This window comes from Vanacampus margaritifer, chromosome 6, assembly GCF_051991255.1.
Source record: "Vanacampus margaritifer isolate UIUO_Vmar chromosome 6, RoL_Vmar_1.0, whole genome shotgun sequence".
NCBI lineage: Eukaryota > Metazoa > Chordata > Actinopteri > Syngnathiformes > Syngnathidae > Vanacampus > Vanacampus margaritifer.
The window spans coordinates 15,414,689-15,439,947 of NC_135437.1; the positions used below are offsets into that span (position 1 = coordinate 15,414,689).

The 25,259-nt window shown below is 38.5% G+C and overlaps 1 protein-coding gene across 2 annotated transcripts in view; it reads right to left on the reverse strand.

The window, feature by feature from the left end:
* Positions 1-84: 84 nt before the first annotated feature.
* lrrk2 (leucine-rich repeat kinase 2) overlaps positions 85-25,259 on the reverse strand; it is a 39,490-nt gene continuing 14,315 nt past the window's right edge. For both annotated transcript variants that reach the window (XM_077569505.1, XM_077569504.1), the window contains 36 exons: positions 24,972-25,103; positions 24,711-24,881; positions 24,318-24,582; positions 22,794-22,979; positions 22,617-22,729; positions 20,700-20,763; positions 20,427-20,623; positions 19,112-19,362; positions 18,881-19,032; positions 18,718-18,811; positions 17,436-17,622; positions 17,175-17,356; positions 16,462-16,691; positions 16,184-16,311; positions 14,146-14,364; positions 13,875-14,076; positions 13,176-13,264; positions 12,559-12,740; positions 11,731-11,885; positions 11,196-11,342; positions 10,864-11,055; positions 10,645-10,791; positions 9,225-9,337; positions 8,957-9,147; positions 7,862-8,022; positions 6,529-6,699; positions 6,137-6,237; positions 5,879-6,064; positions 4,653-4,846; positions 4,492-4,564; positions 4,215-4,402; positions 2,822-2,968; positions 1,614-1,843; positions 580-648; positions 368-503; positions 85-268 (listed from right to left, as the gene is read on the reverse strand). In XM_077569505.1, the coding sequence (XP_077425631.1) occupies positions 376-503; positions 580-648; positions 1,614-1,843; positions 2,822-2,968; positions 4,215-4,402; positions 4,492-4,564; positions 4,653-4,846; positions 5,879-6,064; positions 6,137-6,237; positions 6,529-6,699; positions 7,862-8,022; positions 8,957-9,147; positions 9,225-9,337; positions 10,645-10,791; positions 10,864-11,055; positions 11,196-11,342; positions 11,731-11,885; positions 12,559-12,740; positions 13,176-13,264; positions 13,875-14,076; positions 14,146-14,364; positions 16,184-16,311; positions 16,462-16,691; positions 17,175-17,356; positions 17,436-17,622; positions 18,718-18,811; positions 18,881-19,032; positions 19,112-19,362; positions 20,427-20,623; positions 20,700-20,763; positions 22,617-22,729; positions 22,794-22,979; positions 24,318-24,582; positions 24,711-24,881; positions 24,972-25,103 (5,637 nt within the window). In that variant the 3' untranslated portion in view covers positions 85-268; positions 368-375. The remainder of the gene's footprint in view (positions 269-367; positions 504-579; positions 649-1,613; positions 1,844-2,821; positions 2,969-4,214; positions 4,403-4,491; positions 4,565-4,652; positions 4,847-5,878; positions 6,065-6,136; positions 6,238-6,528; positions 6,700-7,861; positions 8,023-8,956; positions 9,148-9,224; positions 9,338-10,644; positions 10,792-10,863; positions 11,056-11,195; positions 11,343-11,730; positions 11,886-12,558; positions 12,741-13,175; positions 13,265-13,874; positions 14,077-14,145; positions 14,365-16,183; positions 16,312-16,461; positions 16,692-17,174; positions 17,357-17,435; positions 17,623-18,717; positions 18,812-18,880; positions 19,033-19,111; positions 19,363-20,426; positions 20,624-20,699; positions 20,764-22,616; positions 22,730-22,793; positions 22,980-24,317; positions 24,583-24,710; positions 24,882-24,971; positions 25,104-25,259) is intronic.

Sequence of the window (25,259 nt, forward strand, 5' to 3'; positions counted from 1 at the left end):
GTGATGACTACAAACCTGGCTGGGAGTTCAAACCAGTTTGGAAAATGAAATGAAATGGGAATGAAAACCACAAATAGGAACACATTACAATAAAAATTGTGTACTGTTTATTCAGTCAATCATTGAATTGGTGGTCACATGACTTGAAATGGCTGATGTAATTAGCATTGTAGCTAATGCTAATGTTTGTTTTTTTTCCTTCTGTGCAGCAGGTAAAATATGTTATTGTTGGTCGTGGGTCAACTTAATCCCTTTCCCACCAAACGTTCTGGAAAATAAGAAAAAAATGGATGTATTTTAAGTTAGAAGTTTTATTTTATATAAAGAGTAAAAAAAAAAAAAGAAGTAAAATAAGCCGTAAATCAACCTTAGTGTTCATTCGTGGTTGTGTAGCTGTTCTCTCATCCTGGCCGCGATGTGTTCTCTCCTCTCCCCGTGTTTGTTTAAGTCTTTGACCTCGGAGGGCAGCGTGCTGTTCCACACCATCAGCACTGACTGGGCGTCTGCGGGCGCATAAAACAAGCGCACTTAACAAAGAGTCCACATTGAAACCCCGACAAATGGCGCATCCTCGCTCACCCCACTCGCTCTTGTCCCGCGGGAGTCTTCTGCCCAACACCAGCACCACATTCTTCCAGTTCACTTTCTCTACAATACCGAATTTCAAGAATGAGATCAATCATCATCAACTTATTTGGAAGAACATGATTTAATCAATAATAATAATAATAACTAGACAATGTGCAATTTCTTAAGAAATTGCATGTGAAGGCTTGTGAGGCTGAATGAAAAACAAGAATAAGTATAATGAATGACAAAATATATACAATGAGCTGGAAATAGTTGAGCATGTTAAAGTTGAAATGGTTTGAATCAATCAAGAAATGTTCAAGTAGTCGGCAGGTAAACGCGGAACAGTTGAAAGTTGGAACGGTTTGAATCGGTGAATAAATGTAGGAATTGTTGTGGAAAAAGCAGAACAGGGTAAGGTGTTAAGAATCAAGAAGGGTATGAAGTAAGGTTTGAAGAATCGAGTAGGGAATGGGCTAATAATTCACCCTAAAGTGAAATAAATGATTTAAATATTTTAAATATCACTTTGAAATGATGTAAAAGTGTCATGTTGATTCTGCCATTAACTTAGGGTGCAGAATTGAGAATTGTGGGTAAGGCGTGAATATTTGGAGTAAGAAAAATGTAAGCAAGAGTGGCGTGAATATTTGGAATATGTTCAAATTGGAATGACGAGAATCGGATGAATTATGTGGAAGTAGATAGAGGCCAAAAAAATGGGAGGTTTAAAAAGGTTTCTTTGGTCCTTCCTTTGGTCCTTCCTCGGGTCTCCTGACGGCATCACGGCTCTGGCTGGGTTCTGAAGTGTTCGGTTTAGGTGAACGGTATGGGATTTTTTAATAGGTTTTAGGTGAACTAATGAATACACACTCACACACACATATACATACAAAAATAATAATAAAATAAAAAAGAGAGAGCAATGATGATGACATGTCAAATCGGTAAAATTACCGAATGAACAATACTGAGCTCTCCAGAAAAAAATAAAATAAAAATAATTTAAAAAAGAGGAATAACATATGTACGATAAGATCCACCTATGAATGCCGAGGCGACGCATCGTAGCGAGTGGCATCGCGGTGGGATGACCTGCAGCACGTGGTGCTTGTTTCCCAGCTCCAGAAGCAGCAGGTGGCCCCCTCGGGTGCCCACCCACAGCGTGGACGAGCCCTGCCCAACCAGCAGGGACTTGACCCGAGCCCACCGGGCCCAAGACGGAGAGCCGTCGGCGGGCCCGTCCGCCCCACCACCGGAACCGGATTTGTGTCTGCGAGGAGGCAAGGAGATGTTAGGGATCAACTTAACTTTATTGATAGAAAACTTAAAAGCACAGGTGTCAAAAGTTAAGGTCCGGGGGCCAGATTTGGCCCGCCACATCATTTTACGTGGCCCGCGAAAGATAATCATGTCTTAACTTTCATGATTCTTGACAAAATCTGTACCCCGATTCCAAATTGTATTATTATTAGGGGTGTCAGGCGATTACATTTGTTAATCGCATGACTTGAATAGTTAACTCATGATTAATCACAAATTTTATATCTTTCTAAATGCACATTAAAATGTTTTTTTAAGTTTTCATACTCATGTTAATATAAAAGTGGAAGAAAATGTTCAACTAAGGGAAATATGGCTGCATCTTGTAGCCATTGATACAGTAATTTCATAATAATTCATAAAAGTTAAAATTTAATTGATGCACTGTGCGGTAAAAAAAAAAAAAAGTGTGATATTGGTTTGTGTTGAGGTCATTTTTCTGCCACTAGATGGCATAATTGCATTTGTAAGACATTGGTGACAGCTCTGTGCATTTTTTATTTCATAATAAGATAAAAAAAATTGTGGCATTAAAGGAACTTTAAATTAACTCAAAATTAACGCACTCATTTTGACACCCCTAATTATTATTATAAATATGTTGAGATTTTTCATTGACTTTTTTTTCTTACCGTTTTTACAGCAACTTGAATAAACTACTATCCTTTACTTTTTTTCTATTGTGTATATCTAATAATATGATGATATAATTAAACTTTTTTTGCTTCACGTAACATACGGTCAAAATCAGACACATATAAACAAAAACAGTCAAAACAATAAATTAACAACATAAAAACATTAGTTTTTTTCTTAAGATGGAAGAGGCACAGCAAATACAATGAAAACAGCAGGGGCCCCGAAATTGAACCCTGTGGAACCCCATACGACACTGAGTTGTTGGGCAATTATTGGCTTCTCGCTTAACCTGATGATTTGTGCGCAGTCAATACAGTCCACCATGCGCTCGCTCCTCTTGTCCCAAACCTCGACGGTGGCCATGCCGGCTTTGCTGAGGTACACGTACTTATCCACCGCCATGCGCCACACGCTGGCCTCGCCGCTGGGCTGATGTCTACGGAACCACAAATATGGTTACACACTGGACAGTGATGGGAAGGAACTAAGTATAAATACTCAAGCTAATTTTTTTCATATTTTATTTATTCATTTCATATTTTTTACATTGATGGGAAAGAACTATTAGTATAAATTCTCAAGTACATTATTAACATTTTATTTATTTATTTTATAGAATTTTTAGGTTTATTATTATTAGCGCTGATTACATTTTAATTAATCGCACACATTTCTGAGATGAGTCGACATGCTTTGCTATTGAATTTGTCCATGTTTGCGCCAGTGGTTAAGTTTGGCTGCAGGTTATAGGTCATAACAGGAAGTAAATAAAACTGAACACAATAAGCTTTTTTTTTTTTAACGCTTTAAAGATTTTTAATGAATCAGAGTTAACACGTAAAAGAAGAAAGAAAAAAAAGTCATTTATTTATTTATTAATTAATTATTTATTATTATTATTATTTTTATTATTCAACTGCAATAGATTTCTAGTCTTGGATAGTAAGTTTGGCTACAATTTATAGGTCATAACAGCAAGTAAATAAAACTACAATGAGCTATTATTTTTAACGCTTTAAAGATTTTAAATTAATTACCAGAGTTAACACTTTAAAGTCATTTATTTATTTATTATTATATTATATTTATCATTATTTTATATTTATTATTATTATTATTATTAATTATTCAACTACAATAGGTTCCTAGTCTTGGATAGTAAGTTTGGCTACAGGTTATAGGTCACAACAGGAAGTAAATAAAACTGAGTACAATGAACTATTTTATTTAACGCTTTAAAGATTTTAAAATAATCTCCAGAGTGTTAATAACACTTTTTATACATTATTTTTTTTTTAAATTATTACATTATATTTAATATTATCTATTTTTTATTATTATTATTATTTTAATTTAATTTTTTTTTTAAATTCAACTACAATAGGTTTCTAGCCTGGATAGTACGTTTGGCTACAGGTTATAGGTCATAACAGGAAGTAAATAAAACTGAGCCATTTTTTCATTTTTTTTAACACTTTAAAGATTTTAAATTAATCTCCAGAGTTAAGACTTTTTTTTTGTTGGTGTTATTTATTTATTTTATATTATTATTTTATTTATTAATCAACCCCAATAGGTTTCTAGTCTTGGAAAGTCACATCTTTGAAGGTCTCTTGCCTTGATATATCTCAGAGTACTTTTACTTGAGTAAAGGAAGTATGTGTGGAGGAGTCTGGACTGACGGGAGCGTTACGGCGTTCCGGGTGTCGATGTTCCGGCTCACGTCGTAGTCGGCGCTGAAGGACAGGATCCTGGTACCGCAGCCGGCCCAAACGCAGCGGCCGTCCAGGGAGTACGAGGACGTGCCCAGGCACACCACGGGAGTGTTGACGGTGCCCAGGACCACCGACTTCACAGGTTGACCCAAATCCTGGTGGAATTTCAGGAGAGAAGAGCCGCAATGTCACAAGGAGACCAGCCATAATGTTAGGCGAGGAGGATTTATTGATGATTTCAAACCTTGAGAGCAGAATCTTCGTAAATGGTCAGAAGGCCGTCAGCGGTGCCAACCAGCAAGTAGTTTTTTCTTTGCCTAAAAAATACAATTAATAGGAGATATCATTATCTTGGTTGGTCCTGTATTCAAAAGCAGTTATTTCCTGATGCTAGTTTCCACTCACAGGCGCGGGTGCGTTACGTGAAAGTAGAGCGAGGTGACGGCGTCAGTGACGTTGTTCAAGAGGTACCACGCAGACGCGTCCTCGCCGCTGAGGACCACCAGCGAGCCCGACTGCGTGCCGGCCACCAGCCAATCAGAAGCCTCGCCGGGGATCTGGACCGTCACCAGGCACAGAACGGGACTCCTGTCGATTTCCTGATTGGACACGTTTCATACGGTTGAAGAAATGCTTGTCAGAAATAAGTGATGATAATCCATCGGAATAAGTGCCATTGTTTTTTGGTTATCGTCAATGTTTTAGGTATGAAGCTAAAAACCTTCTGTGGAAAATTTAGCAGAAGAATTTCGGGAAATTTGACAAAGATACAAGGGAATAAATGTTTTTTATTTAAAAGGAAAAAAATATAGAAAATAAATAAAATCAAACTTTCAAAAGAGCACAACTAAAAGATGTAACAAGAAATAATAGAAAATACAATTTAAGAATTAAGAAAATCATTGAAAATAAAGAAAAATGAAAAATGTGCAAGAAAATTCTGCAAAATAGGGAAAAGCTAAGAAAAAGAAAATAACAAAAACTAAAATAAAAAACATATAACATAAATAAAAGTCAAAATCAAAAATTTAAATAGTAAAGTAAAAAAAATTATAAAACAAACTACATAAATGAAAAAATAAATGATAGAAAATAAATGCAAGGAAAAAAATAGGAAAGAAAATTATTTATTAGATGAATAAAATTCTAAATGAAAATAAATTAAAGGTATCAAAACAAATACATAAATGAAATAGAAAATAAAGAAATCAATAAGTAATGTATAAAATAGAGAAGTACTGGTAATAGAAAAGCAAGTTAAAAAAAATGACCCAAAATAGAAAGAAGTGAAAGAAAAACATTACAAGAAAATATAAAAGATATAAAAAATAAATCTAAAAGTAACAGAAAATAAACATGATGTGCCAAAGAAAATAAAGAAAGTAAGCAAAATGTATAGGAAATAACATCAATGACATGCATGAAACAAAAAGTAATAGAAAGAGAAATTTTAAAAAATTAAATAAAAGAAAAATAATAATAATAATAACAAGACATCTAAAAAGCGCAATATTTGTATTATATAATATTAATATATTTCCACTTTCCACAGAATACAAGAAGCCAGAGGAAGCAAAAACAATTGGAGCAAATCCCTCAGTTGCTGGTGGGCGCACGCATACGTACGATACCTGCGTGGTGATGACGTTGGATTCAAGGTCCACCGCAGTGACGGTTCCCGTCCTCTGGGTGCTGCTGCCTCCTCCTAGCCAGGCCGTACCGGCGCTCACGGCCACGCACTCGGCATGTACGGGCCTTGGCAGCGGCAGCTCCCTCATCAGACACAACATCTCGCCCGAGTTGAGCCTGGCAAACACCTGACCGCAACAGTTGCACATGTATGTGACGATGACCACTATGCTTCAAATGTTCACGAAGGGGTCCCTCACCTGTGCGGATGTGGGTCGATCATGAGGATTAACCTTCAGACATTCCTTCATCAGAGCCTGGAAGCCAGGCCAAGGGGAGCAGCCGTAGTGTTTCACCGGATCTACACAACAAAAAATATAGAAGATAGCATTTACACTGTTATGCCCAATGATGCTGGCAAAGGAGCTTGAAACTTGGATTTTTTTTTTTAAGGGAAAATTAACAAAAAAATAAAAAGAAATAAGTAGAAAATACTAAGAAAAGAAAAGAAAAAAATACAAAATCAATAGATAGAAGAAAAGAATAATAGAAATAAAAAGTGGCAACAGCGGGAGAAAAAAAAATTAATAAATATGAAACTCAATTGAATAAATAAATAATGGAAATTGTAATTATTGACATGTTAGTTTACCTGGTAATTTTCCCTGCACGGCCACCTCGTCAAACTCGCTGGGGAACTTGACGCCGTCACAGATGCGCTCGCCGCCAGTCAAAAGGTCGTAGAGAAGGAGCCCGAACGAAAAGACGTCGGCTTGCTGGTTGTACGTCACGTTCCCTCTGGCGACCTCTGGTGCGCGGAAACCTGAATGACAGCTTTGAAATTAGCCTCAAATTCATGCTACTGCTAGATTGTAGATGTTTTTGTGGAAAACATTGACAGGGAGCTCCAGTTATTGTCTGGTTCATGACTTTTTTTGTTCACAATTACAATGTGTTTAAAAAGTTAGTTTAAAAAAATAGATGTGGGAAGGGTAAAACATAAACAATAACAAAAGCGCAGTGGCCACGCTATATCGCAGAATATTTTGGGGAATGTAAAATGCATCTACTTGTCTACTGTAGAAATAACTGCTACAATGTCAAAAATCCTATACAAGATGGGATTTTTAGAGGATTTTATTTTATTTTTTTACTTTTCACTTTAACTCATTTGCTCCCCAAAACGTATAAAAACGTTCTAGTTTAAATATTGCCATACTTTTTTTTATCCTGATAAAAGAAGAGACTCTAATCTTTCTTTTGGTAGGTTCCATGTTTTTATAGCAATAGAACGCAATATTCTGTGGGCCTTGCAAAATCAGGCAAAATCAGCCATAATCAGCCGGGAGCGAAGGGGGTTGCTTCAGTATAAATGGCTGTGAGTGATTGAGTTAATGTTGATAACAAATATTGATTAACATACAGTAATAAGTCAATATGTACTATATACTGTAATGAACATTTTAGAAATCTCGCGGGATTTTTATACTCATTAATTCATGAAGTTATGTAGTCTATATTTAATGGCCCAAAGTACCCAAACTGAGCATTAAATGTTGCTAATTTAATTATTATAATAGAATATATCCATTATTATTCCATATCATCAGTCAGATGGAATCCTCATATTTCCACGACAGTATTTTTTTTTTTAGAAAATTAAAAAAAATGATATATATATATTTTCTTTAAGTTAATAATCAGTGTGTTCTCAAGCTATTTTCAATTTGTGAAACAAAAAGAAAATTGACCAAATTTTGACATAGGAAGTTTTTGCCCAACAGCAAAATGTTATGCGTGCAAATTTTGGTGTTCAAATCAATTTTAATGTTAGCGATGGGAAAAACTACATTAAAAAATAAATAAATAAACATATTTTTCTATATGTTTTCTGTGTTTGGGTGGCTCTGGAACGTATCCACCGTGACAAAAGGAGGTTGTATTGATGTGATGGGTGACATTAAAGCGAGCGTGCTCCATCTAACCCGGCGTGCCCTCCGAGCTGCGGACCCCCATGCTGCAGCAGTACTGAGCGATGCCGTAGTCGGTGATCTTGGCGATGACGTCGGCGTCCGTCTTGAGGTTGAACAGGAGCACGTTGTGCGGCTTCAAGTCGCGGTAGATGATCATGGCCGAGTGGAGGTACCTGACGGAACACAGTTGACTGCCTCAATCATCTTTCAAACCCAAAAACGTATAAATATGTTTTTTTAATACTTTGTCCTTCACTCCCACAAACGGATTTATACGTTGTTGTTGTTTTTGTTTGTTTTTTGTTTTTGGAGGAGGGGGGGTATGCTAGAGCAGTGGTTCTCAACCTTTTTTCAGTGAGGTACCCCCAGTGAAATATTTTTATTTGACATTTTATGTGGTCTCTTGAAGTATTTGGAAATAAAAAAAGATATAACAAAAAATGCTCAAAATGAAAGAACAGAATTCTTGTATGGGGAGATTTTTAGGACACTGAAATTGAATAGCCTACTGAAAATAAAATACATTTTATGAACTTGTATATATATATATTTTTGAAATATCTATTCTCACGTACCCCCTGGAGTGCCTTCACGTACCCCTAGCGGTACATGTACCTCCATTTGAAAACCACTGCGCTAGAGCATACAGAAGGCTTTGATACAGGTTCTGACATAAAGAGGTCGCTCAAAGCAATGATAGTTATAACAAAAAACGGCCAGCAGGTGGCAGCAGAGTATAAGAGATCAACCAGGGCCATGTTGGAACAAACTCTTTTTGCTTGTGTTTTTAACAGGTTTGTGAATAATGATGAAACTTCGCTATATTCTAATGCTAATTGCTGCAAAACAGACACAGATAGGACTATACTTTTTTTTCCTGATGAAAGAAGAGACTCTAATCTTTCTTTTGGTAGGTTCCGTGATTTTATAGCAATAGAACAAATGATTTTGTGGGCCTTGCAAAATCAGTCAAAATTGAATTAAACAGCCAAGAGCGAAGGGGGTTGCTTCAGTGAAAGTGGCTAGGAGTTAATGAGTTAAAAAACACTCATGAGGTAGGGCCTTTGCGTGAAAAGGGCCATCAAGAAGCAGAACGTGCCGGCTTACCGTAGTCCGTCAGCCACGTGCAGCGCGATCCTGTGCCTGAGCTTCCTGTTCAGGCTTCCTTTCTTGTGCTGGAACAGGGAGTCGAGGGAGCCTTGCATGGCCAGCTCCATCACCAGCACGTGGGGAGCCGAGCCGGCCGCCAGCAGGCCCACCAGGCTGGGGTGGCGCAGGCGACCCAGCACCACCAACTCCTGGACAAGGATTGGTTATAGAATGCTGAGTGTCCGGTGATGCATGCTGGGTAATGGTGTGCCAGCCCAGTCAGTACCTGTCTGAGGAGTCTGTAGATGTAAAGTTCCGATGCGTGCTTGTTGAATAACTTGACAGCCACGTCCTCGTTCTTGTAGACGCCTCGGTAGACCGTGCCAAAGCCGCCGTCCCCTGTGAGTTCAACACATCACATGTAGTTCCAAAAACACGTGACGACGTGCATTCCCAATTTATATACAGTTGTGCTTATGAACACAACCGTAAATGTACAAAAGCTCAACGTCACTTAATGGCACATAAATGCTATGAATGGTCACATGCACATCTCTACTCATGTCGACTTCAAAACAATTGCCACAGTATTTCGGCTTGTATGGGCATGAAGCTTTTGTCTCACCGCAGGATGCTCATAAGTTTACATACCCCCTAGAGGTAAACTTTCAAGCACAACTGTATATAAAAAAAATATATACAAGTATATATTAGTTTCCTCAATCTATCTAATCTAGTATCTGTGTGTCCCATTACTAAATACTGGGCTGATTGGGTACTACTGCCTTAATATGTACGCTATATACTACATAAAAAAAAAAAAAAGGTTATGCACAATAAATGTTGGGAATTTTTTCAATTTTTCTTAAATTTAATTACTATAGAAATTGGCAGTAAAATATATATATATGTATGTATATAAAAAATAATTCACTTTTTTCATTCTGAATGAAAATTACTTTACACCTGTAATAATGTGTTTTATTAATTTGAATTAAATTGTATTACATATGTTGCTTGTAAATATAATCCTACATATAAAATACATTTATATACAGTTATTTTCCTTTAATTTAAAATTGCTACATATGCTGTCTGTTAATATTCATCTATATATAAAATAATTTTTATTTAATTTAGTTTTGGCAATAAATGCTTACCAGTATTTTCTTTTTTAAATCCTTGGTTTAATTTTTCTGTATTTTTTACACTATTTTTATTCATTCACTAAAAGTCTGTTATTTATAGGCTTTATGCTTTACATATAAAATAGAAATGTCTGCAATTAATGTTGCTATAGTTTACAGTTATTTTTTTTAAATTTAAAATTACTATAGACATTTCCCATGTAAAATATACCTGTATATAAAAACACATGTGCATTGAACTTATTGTCATTAATTTAAAATGTTTTTGTTTTTTTTTCCAATTTCATTGGATATGTTGCCTGTAAAAATATCTGGTTATACAAATATACATTTTTACTTAGCTTGTCATTTTATTCAATTTACAAATGACTATCGATGATGACTGAGTACATTTAAAACAAATTCAATTAAAAAAAAAAAAAGAGGCCATGTGCAAATTTATAGATGTGCGGGTATATGATATTTAATCAAATTAAAGTACAGTAAAAGAAAATAAACCACCAAAATCTCTGCCCATTATTAAAACTATTGTCAGTATTATCAAGTCGCATTTCCTACCGAGGAGGTTAGCTTTGGAGAGTTCGACATGCAGCTCGTCACTGTCCAGGATGGTCCCAGCCGGCTGGTCGCTTAACACCACGTCCGGAGCCACCTGAGAGATGGGAAGCGTGCAGCGAGGGTCCTCGGGGTTCACCAGAAGAAAGTCTGAACAGATAGACATGCATTTCCTACACTTTTTGCGTCATGATTTTGACTTTAACGCCCCGCAGGCCGCACCCTGGTCGAAATGGGCGAAGAGATCCTCCAGCAGCATCTTGCTCCACTCCTGTCCGTCCTGGAAGCTGTAGAGAGCCCACTTCTTCAGGAGGGCCTCCCCGCTGCCGTGCACGTCCGTGCTCAGCAGGCCCGGGAACCATTCCTCTAGTAGGGAATCCACCTGGTCCACCACTTGGCCCAGGAGAATCCGGCCTGGCGAGGAGTGAAACAATGACAACCACAATTCTAAATTCTTGTCGCCACCTAGAATTGAAGGTTAATAACGATAACGACAACAGTAACGGTCGGACTGTGGAGTTGGTAACGTGAATGTCTGTTTGTCCAGTGCATACCTTTGCGCGTGGAAGGCACGGTGATTCTGAGCACACTGGATATGTCTTCCTGCCGAGACGTGGCCTCCACCAGGCAGTAGGCCTCAGGTGACCAGCTCAGGTGCACGCCTCGGTTCCAGCACACTTTCTGGGGCGGGCATGCTTTTTCTGGGAAAACACGCAAACATACACATAGGTGGAGGAGTCCAAAGTGGGGATCACTTTCCTTCCCTTTCTTTGGTCCTTCCTCGGGTCTCCTGACGGCCTCACGACTCTGGCTGGAAGTGTTCGGTTTAGGTGAACGGTATGGGATTTTTTAATAGGTTTTAGGTGAACTAATGAATACACACACACTCGCACGCACGCACATACTCACCCACATACAAAAAAAAAATAATAATAAAAAAAAATATATATATATAAAAAAAAAAAGAGCTCAATGATGATGACATGTCAAATCGGTAAAATTACCGAATGAACAATACTGAGCTCTTAAAAAAAAACACAAAAAAAACAAAGTGGGGACAAAGAGACGTGATTGGCGAAAGCGCGTTACCTCGTCCGTGGAGCAAATAAGCAGAGACCTCCAGCAAGCGGCTGATCTGTCGTGACCAGAAGTCGGCGGGGAAATACGGCATCTCGTACTCTCGCACGATCACCTCCGAGTTCTCGCAGTGAGGCAGATCAATGCTTGGCTTGTATTTTGCCAAACTGGAGGGGGAAAAAATGTTGAAGCATACAAAATATATCTATAATGTAGGCTACGTTCTTTTTAGGTTGTTTTTCCATTTCACTTTTGTATTTTTTCTATTTCTTGAAACCCCCCCACAGCAAGTTTATTCTGAAAAATTACTGGCAATAGTTATTTTATTATATTGCATTTAGCTGGATTTTTTGTAAATTCTAAGCTAGTTTTATTACTTTATGAGCTAGATTTATAAAATATATTTATTTAAAATGGTTAATTAATTTATTGTTTTAAATAATGTATCATTATTTTGTATTCATGTAGTTTGTGTTTATTTAAAAAAAAACATTGACATGACGGAAATTTATTAGCTGCGCTATTTTAATATTTATTTAATATAGTATTAAATAAATATTTAATATTTAAGAAATTATTTTCATTCTTTAAAAAAAAAAATATATATATATATATATATATATATACACTCCATTACTTCATTAGTTGTAATAAAAAAAAAACTTATATTAATTTAAATTAACAGTTTTGTAATTATTTTAATGAGTTAAAAAAACAAACAAACAAAAAACGGTTAATTTGTGTATTACTTTACTACCGCAACCTGAGTACAGTACTGTTAAGACGGTGCATGTGTACCTAATGTTGTGTCCAGTGTGCTGTGTAACTAACTGCGTGTACCTGCTGGGCACAAGCAGCTGGTCTTGTCCAAAAGGCAGCGCGATTAGGAACTTCTCCAGCAATTTCAAGTAATGCGTGGCATGACTGGCGGGGAAACATTTAGTTTCAAGCAGAAAGTTTTCCAATACTGAGCGCTGAACCACTCCTTGGGGATGATTCCATCCTTCCTTGAGAATCAGCTTCTGCAAAGATAATAATGTAAGCGGCCTATTTTAGATGACAACTCCTCATTTAAGCACATAAGGAAAATCTCTTGAATAATAGCTAATTTGTTTGGTAAGTATCTACAAACCAACACCATTATCTCCAATATCTCCAACCAAACAAAAAAATCAAAATAAAATTAAGAATTTCACTGGATTTAAAATTAATGGACTTTTCTTTGTTTTTGGACTAAAATAAAAATAAAAAAACATGATTTTAAGGATATTGTGGTACCGGCGAAGAAAATTTTATTATTAGAAGAACAATGACTTTTCTTTGGACTTTTTTTTTTAGCTTGAAAGAAACACACACACACAAAAATACATTTTGGAGGTATCACCACCTATAAAAAAATATAATTCTGTATAGATTTGCATATTAAATTCATAAAATTTGACAAAATTGTAACAAACCTGTGAGAGGACATTGCAGAGCCACTGTGGATGGATGAAGTAGAGGTCCTGTAGCTGGAGGGTGGGATCGTCAAAGTGCAGTAAGACCCCTGAAGGCGCACACAAAGAAAAAGAAACAGCTCAAATTTGAGTCATTTTACTTCATTCTACAGTGTTTAACTAATGTGAGTTCTACCGGACTCTGACCCAGAGGTCGAAAATGTTATTAATTTGGATTTATTTTTTTAATATTCCCTTCTCATTAAATAATTGGTTGATTTTATATATTGTAAAGAAAATACAAAAATATTCAATGTATATTTATGAATATATAAAATACATATTTTTCTTATTTTTTAATATTGATTTCTCATTAAATAATTGGTTGATTCATATATTGTAAATCAAATAAAACTATTAAATATATATTCATAAATATCTAAAATAAATATTTTTACATACATTATTTTTTTCTAAAAGTGAAGAACGAACTATCAATAAAATAAATGATAAATTATACAATAAAAATATGACTGAAATTGTAAATAAATGTGCATGTAACTATTTTCCGTATGCTTTTTTTTTTTTTAAACGAATGACCTGGCTCATCTGTCGGGTTATAAAAATCAAATGTGGCCCTCGAGCACACTCATGCAGTTGTGTCACAACCCACGGCATAGAGGGCGCTAATGTGCTAATTCGCAGCGGCCTAACACTAACCAGCTTGGCTGAGGAAATGGATGGCGTGGGGAAGCTCCGCCTCCTCCAGTGGCAGTTGACTCTCCTGGATGAGCTCCAGCAGCTGTTCCCGTGAGAGCACGGGGAACTCTGTCGGAACCCTGGTCCTTTCCTGGAGAAGCCTGCGCTCCAGTTCCACGTAGCTGTCGGGAACCAACTGGCCCATCACGGGCTGACCCTGGATCTGCGGGATAGGAGGACAGGGGGAGTGAGGAAAGCTCATTCAGACGGGATGACGCCAACAACGAGCCACCTTGAAGTCGGTGGCCTCCTTGGCGATGGCCTTGCGCAGCCGGACGACAGTGTCCGAGTCGTCGCAGGCCGACACCGTGAAGTAGTCCTGGATGGTCGGGAAGCCATGGTGGTTGAGCAGTTCTTCGCGGATCTTGGTAAGGCAGGCTTGGAACGCCACGTCGTCGCTCACGTCCATGTGCGTTCCCACCAGGATGACCGGTGAGAGCGGAGCCATCGCCTTCAATCGGATGAGAAACATTTTGACACTTTAAATATATTTCATGGCATCCATAACAATAACCGCCTGTTTTGCTTGCCCAGGCCCTCTACCCCATTGCATTATGAGATCATCCAGATCCATTAAAGCAATGGTAGTAAAGGAATATAAGAGTTTGTGAGAGTGGGGGTTGCAGGAATGGAATGTTTCAGAACAAAGGATGCTAATTGCAAGGTGAGATGCAGAGCCGCGATAAGCTCAAAGTATGTTGTAAATCACATTTGTTTTACACCGGGGCGGAAAAGTACAAAACAGGAGAAGCCACCCAGTGACGCTGCGGATGAAGATCGGCCAATGAAAAGCAAGCTAAAGTTAAACTGCAGAAAACACGTAGCCAATAGAATAATGTCAGGATGCCTTTGTTTCTGTGTCATTTAAATACTGTGTAGTATAACTATTCACTGGGGCAACTCGGATGAGACTACGTCGGCTGCTTGAGACAGAGACGTATAGAATTGTATTGATAGGGACCCGGGACCCCAGCTGTTTTGTATTAGATTTGAGTGTTAGGAATAAATCCACTCGTGTGTGAAAATGCCGGCTTCCTGATACCTTTCTATTGCAGAACGAGCATGCTATTGTTGGATGGGTGATAGTTTGGTAAGGTCACAAATTGGAGTCAGAATATTAACTTGAGTTTATATTAATATAGAAATAAATTCCAACAGTAGTCATTACAAAAACGGCCAGTAGGTGGCAGCAGAGTATAAGAGATCAACCAGGGCCATGTTGCAAAAAAGCTCTTTTCCTCAGTGTTTTAAACAGATTTGTGAATAATGATGAAACTTAGCTGTATTCTAATGCTAATTGCTGCAAAAAAACTGATAGAAACATACTTTTTCTTGATGAAAGGAGAGACACTAATCTTTCTTTAGGTAGGTTTTATGTTTTTATAGCAATAAACCACAATATTCTGTGGGCCTTGCAAAATCAGTCAAAATCCGGGAGCGAAGGGGGTTGCTTCAGTGAAAATGGCTGGGAGTGAATGAGTTAAAAAAGGAAGTTAGTTTTGTAAATGTAACACAGTGAGATGAGAAGTTACTTTATTAGTTACATTCAACAGATGCTGACAATCCCGGTTTTCGTACAAGTGAAAATTCTTTGATAACCCAAAACAGTTAAGGCGCTACACCAAAGGGGTACAGGTACATTTTTAAATAAATAAATAAATACATAAATACAAATAAAATAAAACATATCAGTGCCTGTACCATTTTTTTTTGTATTTTTAAATATATTAAAATGACTTCCAAACATCTAAAAATAAAGGGAAATAAAGGCGGTAGAAGAATGGAAAAAAGGAAGAGAAACCAAGCAGGAAAACAAAACAAAACAAAACAAAAGAACCACAAGGTAAAAATACTAACAAATGCCCTGGTCATGTCACAATTGTCCGCCATAATTAAAGACCATTTTCAATTTAAAATTATTTATAACCCTAATTTTTCAGAAGCTGAGGCTGGAATGTACCCCAAAAGTTGTAAGTAAGTAAATAAATAAATAAATACAAGTATTTAAAAAAGTGTCAAAGGAAGCATTAACATCCCCATGGGTTTTGATTGTATTGGTTCAAAATTAAGGTAGAGGAGGAACATGGTTGGGAAAAAAAAAAAAAAAGTTAATTAGACTACAAAAGGGGGTTAAGGTTAAAACAGAGGTGAGGTGATTGGGATTCGAAAGAAAGAAAAAGAAAAGGGGGTGTTCAGATTAGGAAAGTGGAGAGTTTAGAGCTTGACGGGGTTGACGATAGGTTATGCTTAGTGGTTTCACTTGGATCTACCTTGATATTGAAGAGCCAGGGCTTGAGCGCATCCAGCTGCTGTGCTCCTTTGCTCAGGTCGTGCACCACCAGGTAGAGTGCTCTGGAGGACAGGAAGTGATACTGCGAGCCGCACAGTTCGTCACCACCTGAGCGGGGGCGGGTATCAAAATAAAAATGAGACGTCTGGACTTCATTTAGCACCTGGGCCTTCAGAGAACCACTATCGTGTGACAATTATATCTGATAGTATTTAGGCCTTGCTGACCCTGACCGAGGGACCACTGGAATAGCCGCACCTGAGAAGTCCCAAACGTTCAGCACCATCTTCTTCTTGTCCCGCTCCCTGATGCTCCAGTCGCGTACGTCCACGGTGGCCCCGGCTGACCGCCTGCAAGAGGCCTGCTGTGAGCGCTTGATCTTCATCAGCTTATGGACCAAGCTGGTTTTCCCGCTGCCGGCGTTTCCCACCACAATGAGCTTCATCCGGTAATACGGAACTGCCTTTTTGAGACGTTGCTGCAGAAACCTGAACAATGGAGGAGGAATATATTTATTTTAACTCGTTCACTGCCATTGACGGCTATTGACGTCAAAAATTCATTTGAACTATTTTTATTAGTTTAACATTTATTTGAGTATGACAACCTAGAATTTTTTGGGGGAAATACAGATATAAAATGTGTGATAAATCATGAGTTAACTATTGAAGTCATGTGATCAATAACAATTAAAAAATTGTATCGCCTGACGCAACTTAAAGATTATTAAAAATTCGTGGCGTCAGGCGATTACAATTTTTCATCGTAATTAATCGCATGACTTCACTAGTTAACTCACAATTAATCACAAATTTTATATCTGTTCTAAATGTACAATCAAAAATATATAGAAAAAGTAGAAAAAAAATTTAACTAATAGAAACAGTTCAAATGATTTTTTTTACGTCTATAGCCGTCAATGGCAGTTAATGAGTTAAATTAGAAAATGAAATCTTAAGTAGTGGTCCTACCTGACAATGTCTTTGGTTTTGCTTCCGATGAGTTTGAGGTCCAACTGGAGTCGCAGGCCGTCCAGTGGGAGGTCCCACAGTCGACCCAGCCTGCCCATCTCATCGGGAAAGGAGCGCAGGCCGGCGTTGCGGCTCACGTCCAGGGACGTGAGACCCTCCAGCAGACCCACCTGCGGCGGTATCTGACATCCAGACATACACAAATCTTCATTTTTGGATCCTTTGCTTCTGTTGCTACAGACAGTCCGACGTTCAGCTCACCTCAGTGAGCTTGTTGTTGCTCAAGTGCAGCTTCTCCAGTCGGCTCCACTTGTGGATCGGCCCGCTTAAATCCAATGCGGCGATGTTGTTGTGGCTGAACATCAACTCGCGCAGGTTATTGGACGCCCACGAGCCTGGGCCCGGGAATACCTCGATGTGATTGGTCCTCATGTCCACTGATCTCAAGCTGTAAAAATAATAATAATAATGTAAAAATATATAAATTAAATAATTAAACCAAACAAACTGAATAAAATTAGAAAAATAAGTAACAATAAAATGAGTTTTTTTTTTTTTTTTAATGTAGAATAGATATTGTAGCGTGGTCAAAAATATTCTTGACTATAATATGTTCTCTGTAGCCCCACTAGTCTATACATGGTTCTTTCTGATTAATACTGCGTTTGTGAAATATGAATTAAACAGCAAAATCCACCTATTTTTATTAGAGATAGATCGATATCTTTTTTTTCAGAGCAGATACCGATATTGATTATTAGTAGTCAAAGATGCTGATAACCGGTAGTTGGAGCTGATATTCATTTTCACTAAAAGAATATTGGCATCAAAATAAAAAAAATAATAATACAAATTTCAATTGTTAAATTTGTTGAATTTTAAAGCATATGTTTATTGAACAACTTTAAGGATTTGTAAAATATTGGAGTTTAAAAAACTAAATAAATCTTAGTGAATAGACATCTTAGTTTTAAAATTTAACACAAACTCTTAAACAAGTAAATAGCTCACTATAAGTTTTCTAAAGTAAATAAAGTTTTCCAAAATGTCTAAATATGTGAAGTTTTCAATTTGTACTTATCTTAGTTTTAGTTTATTTCAAACAAAAACAGAAGATTCAGAGAGTTCCCAGGGTCAGCAGCATGTCTTATAATGTTAACTGAAAATTTTACAAAATAGTTCCCTGAAGTTAACCTTTTTTTTATATTGATCTATTATTGGCCGTATGATTCTTGAAAATGGCAGATGCCGATATTTGTATAATGCAGGATATCGGCGCCGATAATCGGCTCGGCTGATAATGGGTCTATCCATAATTTTTATCAATCTCTTGGGGCAGCCATTTTGTCACTTGCTGTTGAGCGAAAATGACAGCACACTACGTAAGTGAGGGCTCCGCCTACACAGAAAACAGGTGGATTGTAATTGTTTTTTACCTGAGCCCTTTGGCGCTGTGACGGGTGGTAAAATGACAATGAACTGGAAAATAATCACTTCATGAGTTCTGAAGTTAATTAAATATTTCAATTGCTTTCTTACTCACTTAGGTAGGCGGAGTATGTCATCAGAAATGGAAGTCAAATTGTTGTTGGCAAGTTTCAGTGCAGTTAGCTTTGCTGGTAGATGTGCCAGACAACCTGCAGGCGATAATTATCTCTGTAAATTGTAGAACAAACAATGTTAATTCCTCACATCCATTCACTCACTTATTTTGTTGGAGGAAGCGTTGAAGATTTCCAGCTTGGGGCAGCCCGTCAGGAAGCCGGGTGAGATGTCCCTTACGGCGTTCTTGCTCACGTCCAGCAGTTTGATCTCAGGGAGGTGCGGAGGGGGCATGCAGAGCTCAGCTACGTTGTTCCTGAAGATCGCAGCTGACGCTCAACATTGTTCTGGCATCCGAGTGGCGTGTCAGCACACGGCACTTTGGAGAGTCTTACCCTTCCATGAGAAGCTCCTCGAGGTGCTCGGTGGCGCGGCCCAGCTGGCGTGGGAAGGCCGTCAGCTTGTTGAAGGACAAGTTGAGCTGCCGCAGTGACGGACAGGCGGCCGCCGCGTCCAAATCGAGGCGCGGGCCCACGCAGTTGCGCGAGACGTTGAGCGTGGCGAGCGCCGGCAACGCTAGGAGCTCCGCCGGAAGGGACTGAAGTTGGTTGCCCTGCAGGTCCAGTCGGGTCAGGCTGCTTAAGCTCTGCAACAAAGACACATGATGTTTGGTCAAGAGTTGAGGATGTAAAAAATGAAATGTTGGTTTTTGTGTTTTGTAGCAAACTAGCTGGCCAAAACACTAACATAGCCGCCTCACACCAAAAATGTCTGACTTCCTGTGTGTTTTTGAGCATGGCTTCTGAGACCTTTTGTGGGTCTACTCATGGTAGCTATAATTGCCAAACTGCATGTAGCTAAGTGAAAGTAGCTTCAGGAGGTGATTTTATTTTTATTTTTTTATTTTTTTATTTTGACACTGCACTACTGAAGTCTAGTTTACACGTTGAATTGGGAAACTATTGGAAAAATATCTCTAGGTCAAATTTATTTTGACAGTCTCCAAGAAAATGGCCCTAAAATGGAGGCTTCAAAACAAAATGGAAGACTTGCTGTATGAGTACCCCTATCCAGCATGTTTTCTATAACCAACACAGCTGAGGATCGTTATCAGGCTTCGTGCAGAGTTTGCTAATTAGCTGATCGTTTGAAACACCTGTGTTGGCTGAGGGAGACATGAAAACAGGCTGGATAGGAGTACTCGAGGACAGCGGTTGAGAACCACTGCTTTAGGGGTTGGTTTCCTGGGACTTTTTTGTGGGTCTATTCAGTTTTTTTTATACATGTCTACTAAAGTTTATGCTGCTGAGGGAAATTGTCTTTGAGGTGTAAATTTTCTGAAAATTTGGGGACACAACAACAAATAGGGAGTCACCAAATTTTGCTGTCATGCCAGGTAACTACAAAACTTAGAAATGATTTGCAGCTTCCCCCCCCCAGAACTGAACCAAATACTGTACTGATTATATTTATTAATAATTTCATTTTCGGGATAGAACTGAATTGTCTGTTTAACTATGATGTAGCCATGTAGCAGAGGTGGAAAGCATCATGAGGAGATGTTTTAGGCAAAAAATTTTTGTATTTTTTCCCCGCAAAATATGACTTATGTCCTTATTTCAATGTGACCTACGTAGCTCAAATTTATGATGACGTTTGTCTTTGGACGCACCTATGTAAAACAATCCTAACTCATTAGCTTATTGGCACCTGACAGAGCGCCGCGGGAAACTCCAGCAAGACGTTGTGGCTCAGGTCCAGCCTCAAGAGGTGAGCCAGATGCTGCTGAACCGGTCCGTGATCCATCAGGCACAAGAGGCAGTCCAACTCATTCCCCGACAGGTCCAGCAGGCGGATCCTCTCCTTCTCCTTGGGAAGGCCTGATGAGCTCTCTAGATACCCAAACCCTAGAAGGTAAAAATGAAAATTTGATTAAAAACTTAAAAAAAATTTTTTTAAATTAAAATGCATGTGTACAAATACTTTTTGGATGTCTTCCATTTCGTCTGTGTGCATGCTCGTTGTGTTCGCTGTCCATTGGACCACTCTGGAGAAAGAAACATGTAACAGTGTTGTTAGACACAAATATCAAACATGTATGCAGTTACATTTCAGATTGTTAGAAAATACGATTTTCTAAAAAAAATAGCTTGAGTCTTAAAACACTCCAGAAAAAAAGTTTGTTTGCAGCTTTTCCGTTCTTTAGTAATCAGCAGTAGAACAAGGCTTGTTTAACCATGAACACCGGTTTCTGACTAAGAGGCGGAAAAAACAGAACGATGACTTTGATGCTAATATTTTGTTTGTTTCGTGACACTAACAGAACAACAAAAACAATAATGGCAAAGCACTTTGGATTCCAAAATAATAATTTAAATACCAATACAATACATTCCTTGAAATGCGCCGTAAGCAACGCTGACTCACTGCATAGCTTGAGATGAGCACCAGTGCTTTTTTTTTTTTTTACTTTTGCATTTGTCATCATTCACTTCATGAACTGTATTATCTTTATTCTCAACTGACACACCCTTTCTACTCTCTACTGATATATCTCTCGATATTCAGTATACAAGTAATTGGTGGTAAATCAAACTGTGATGCGAACTGGCCGTTAAGAAAACGATTGCCAAATCCGAATTTTCGGATTTGAGTGAGAATTAATTATACACTCTAAAAACAATTGGGTAAGAAATAACCCAAATTGGGGCAAAAGTGGACGACCCAACGTTTTGGTTTATTCATCTAAAGAAAAAGTTGGGCCAAATGAATAACCCACAAACAAAACAATTTTTGGGGGACCGTATTAACATTTTGGGTTGTTTATTTGAAAAAAAAAAAAGCTGGGTCAAAAGAATAACCCAACATTTTGTGTTGTTTTGTGTTCTATTCTTTTTGACAACAAAAAATAGGGGGGGAAATTACAACCCAATTTTCTGGGGTTTTGTGTGTTATTCATTTGAGCCAAATTTTGGGTTTGAAAAATAAACCAAAACATTGGGTCGGTCCCTTTTTGACCTAATTTTATTTTATTTTTTTACCTTATTGTTTTTAGAGTGTAACATATTGTCACGTATACTAATGTCACAGGAATGTTAGAGGGGTACACAGCGTAGTGTGATGATACCCAGAAATGTTTGCGTGAATGGGAATGTTTAGCCTGCTAATAAGCATTATATTAACCCTGGAGAACCCAAGAACCCTTTTCTTCTTTGGAAAATTATGAATTATACATTAAATGACTCCTATAAGTTCACTGGACACCAAAATATATGTTTTTTCAATTTTAACCCTTTTTTTTTTAACTAGCTCAGAGTTGCTAATTTATCAAAATAGATATATAAAACATACTCCGAGGCATTCTGCAACATGATATGAAATAGATTAACAAAATAAACACAATTTTACCATCTGATGGTTTGCTGAGAAGATGGTTTTGTTTGGATTGATTTCCAGCTCAACAAAACAGCATGTTGCCAGCCATCTTGTCACCACCACTCTGGCTCATGTAAGTGCAATATTCATCCACTAGATGGCCCCATGCAGGGGTCAGAAGTGGCACTCTGGACTTTTGAAGTTCAATTTGTAAAAATAAATAAATAAATAAAGGTCTTTGTTATTTGAGTAGCAGAATTTATAGGGGCCAAAATTGACTCCGTGGGTTCTCCAGGGTTTTAAACTTGTAATCAATCAGTCGATAAAACCCATCAGGACAGTGTCGTTTGGATCCCAGCTTATGAATATAAATGTCCCTGACAGTGAATGAGTTTATAGTTTAGCATAGAAAAATGCCTATTTAAACACGTAAACGCCAATAATTAAAAAAAATATATGATATTAGTGATAGTTATTAGATTAGATATTAGATATAGTGTGGGATGAGCGTAACATTTCAAGTACCTCCGCACTGGCGTGCCTGCGCCGTCCATGGTTCTTCTTGAACGAACCCCACCTCAGCTCCTCTGTGGAGTTGTTGTGGGGTTTCAGGGAGACCCCCGTCAATGAATCGCTCCCTAATCAACAGAAAAGGATCAATAACATCACACTGGCGTGAATGAAAATGGCATCCTCCCTCACCGTCACTCTCCATGTCATCGAGGAAGAGGCCTTCGTCCATGGAGAGGAAGCTGAAGCTGGAGTCGTCGCTCTCGTCGGAGATGTATCCCGACGTCAGACAGGGGTCCCCCAGAGACTTCAGAGGGGCTCCAATAGTGCGGGAACGTTGTAAGGAGTGAATGTAGCGCGCCAAGCTGGCTCCTTTATCTTCAAGACAAAGTATATACATCTTATAATTGGTGCGTTTGTTCAGTGTTTTACTGCATTTACAATTTGGAGACGTCCGCCTCCGCTGAAGGCATTTCTCAATTTGCATGCTTGTCCGTTCGCGCGATATCGTGTAACGTCATCAAGTACAGTTACAACTGAAAGTACGAATAACCAAGAAAGCACGGAATGCCCAAGGATGCGTCGGTTGGGTACTTGTGAAGACTTGGCTTACGAGTTGGGGGGGGGGGGGGGGGGGGGTAGTTAACAAGTACATAGCAGTTCTGATTTGCAAAGAGACTCGTGTTCTTGGAAAGAATGTTCTTGCGTATGTTCTTAGGAAGCCAGTACTTGGATCATACTTTCCGTTCCTCATAATATTCCACTCTAGCATTTTGCTGTAGGTGGAGCACATTTGGCACACCTTCTAGTATTTAGGTGTGGTTCCAGGGGAAAGAGCTTTTGTATTTGTAGCTGTGCCTTTTAGCCGCTGCGGCTCCGACCACCTCTTTTGTTTGTATTAGCTATATATCTATTGAAGGATTATATTTAAGTTTTGTAATCTTTTGCGTGTCCAAATAAATCAAAGATGAGATTCCTGTGGAAAGGCTCCTTGCAAGGATGGATTTATTACAGAGATCTCCGGTCACACAATTGAATACCACCAAATGAAGTGTCATCCAAGAATGTGTGTCCTCTTTTGCCCACACAGCCTCTTTATTCAAAACATGAGGAAACGCCTCTGTCATCCCGTGAGGTACAGAATGAGTTTGCATTTTCCCAGTAAACTTGATCGTCCTTGAACTTTTGAAAAACAGGAACTAGACTTCTTAGATAAACATACGAAACATAATAACTTTCTCATGTCTGGGAAAACAGTGGAAAAGATAGCAAGAATGACAAAAGCATTACTCATCAGGTTATATTAGGTCAACATAATTACACCTACATCAACACATCTATAATGAAATGCAAAACAGTTAAAATATAAAATAAAACAGTAAAAATGTTAATAATGTCAACACTATCTACGACCTATTGTTTTTATTTATTTTTGTTACATAGTAATAAGTGTGATACTTTTTAAAAATTGTTAGAAAACAATTGTAACAAAAGTTGAAAGTAAAACAAACAAAAAAAGTCACGAGCCTCAAATGTCCCCTGAGCTGGATTTTGGACATCATGCCTAAAAGAGTCATGATAAGTCAGCAAAATAAAAATGATTTGAATTAGAATAGTACCACCACTGAGTCACTTTGAGTCCGAAAAACCTAATTGTTTAAAAACTATCAACAGAAAAAATAAAAAATAAAAATAAAGATATTCAAGCCTTCTCACTGGTGCTGTGGCGCAGACTGTGCGCCATGCCTCTCTGGGCCAGCAGGGGGCAGAGCCAGGCCGCATCTAGACGGCCCAGACGAAACCCCCCGAGGCACAAGGCGTTGTTGTTGAGATCCAAACCCAGACGGCCCAGCAGCTGGATGACCATCGGCCCATCGCCGCGCTTCACGCTGACAGCCAGGGCTCGGCGGAGGTGCTGTTCGTGGGCGCCTTGGCTCAACAGCAGCTCCACCAGCTCTAGCGGGCCTCCCTTCTCGCACACCTGGAACACACCCAATGGAGGGTTATGGTCAGATGTGTCTGGAACTCGCGGGGGTGGGTTCACTGTTTTTGTGGTTATTTGTCAGCTGAAAAGTTTGATAACTGGCTATAAAATACAGGTGTAAACACCTGGTAGATGAGGGACTCCGTTTTGGTTTTCTTGTTGACGTCGGCCCCGAGCTCAATGAGACACTCTGCCATGACGGTGTCTCCATCCTCGCACGCCTTCTCCAGCATGTTATAGTGCAGCTCCGAGTTGGCGCACATCTTGGACAGAGCCAAGCACGCTGACCGACGGAGCTGAGGAAACAGAAACAACAGGGGATGGGGCGGACGTCATTTTCAGTGTGAAAAGGTCATCTGTAATCGAGTGCCTGCGGTGCGACTTACTGGATTCTTGCCGTGCTCGGGAATGTCGGACTCTCGGAGGTGCTGGAAGATCTGACGGTCAAAGTCTTCCCTCTGCAGCTCCACAGCTGACCCTGAACAGACATCCAGCATCCTCAGCGCCACCTGGAAACACTGCAGAGGCACAAGAAAAGTTTGCACGTTTTTTAAAAAAAAAATCATTTTTTTTTGTCTTTACAACAAAAACAAAAAAAATGCCAAAAAGTGTTACATTAGCTTAGGGCACTAAATTGTTACTGCTGTTAACCAAATTCAAATTTGTTCACTAAA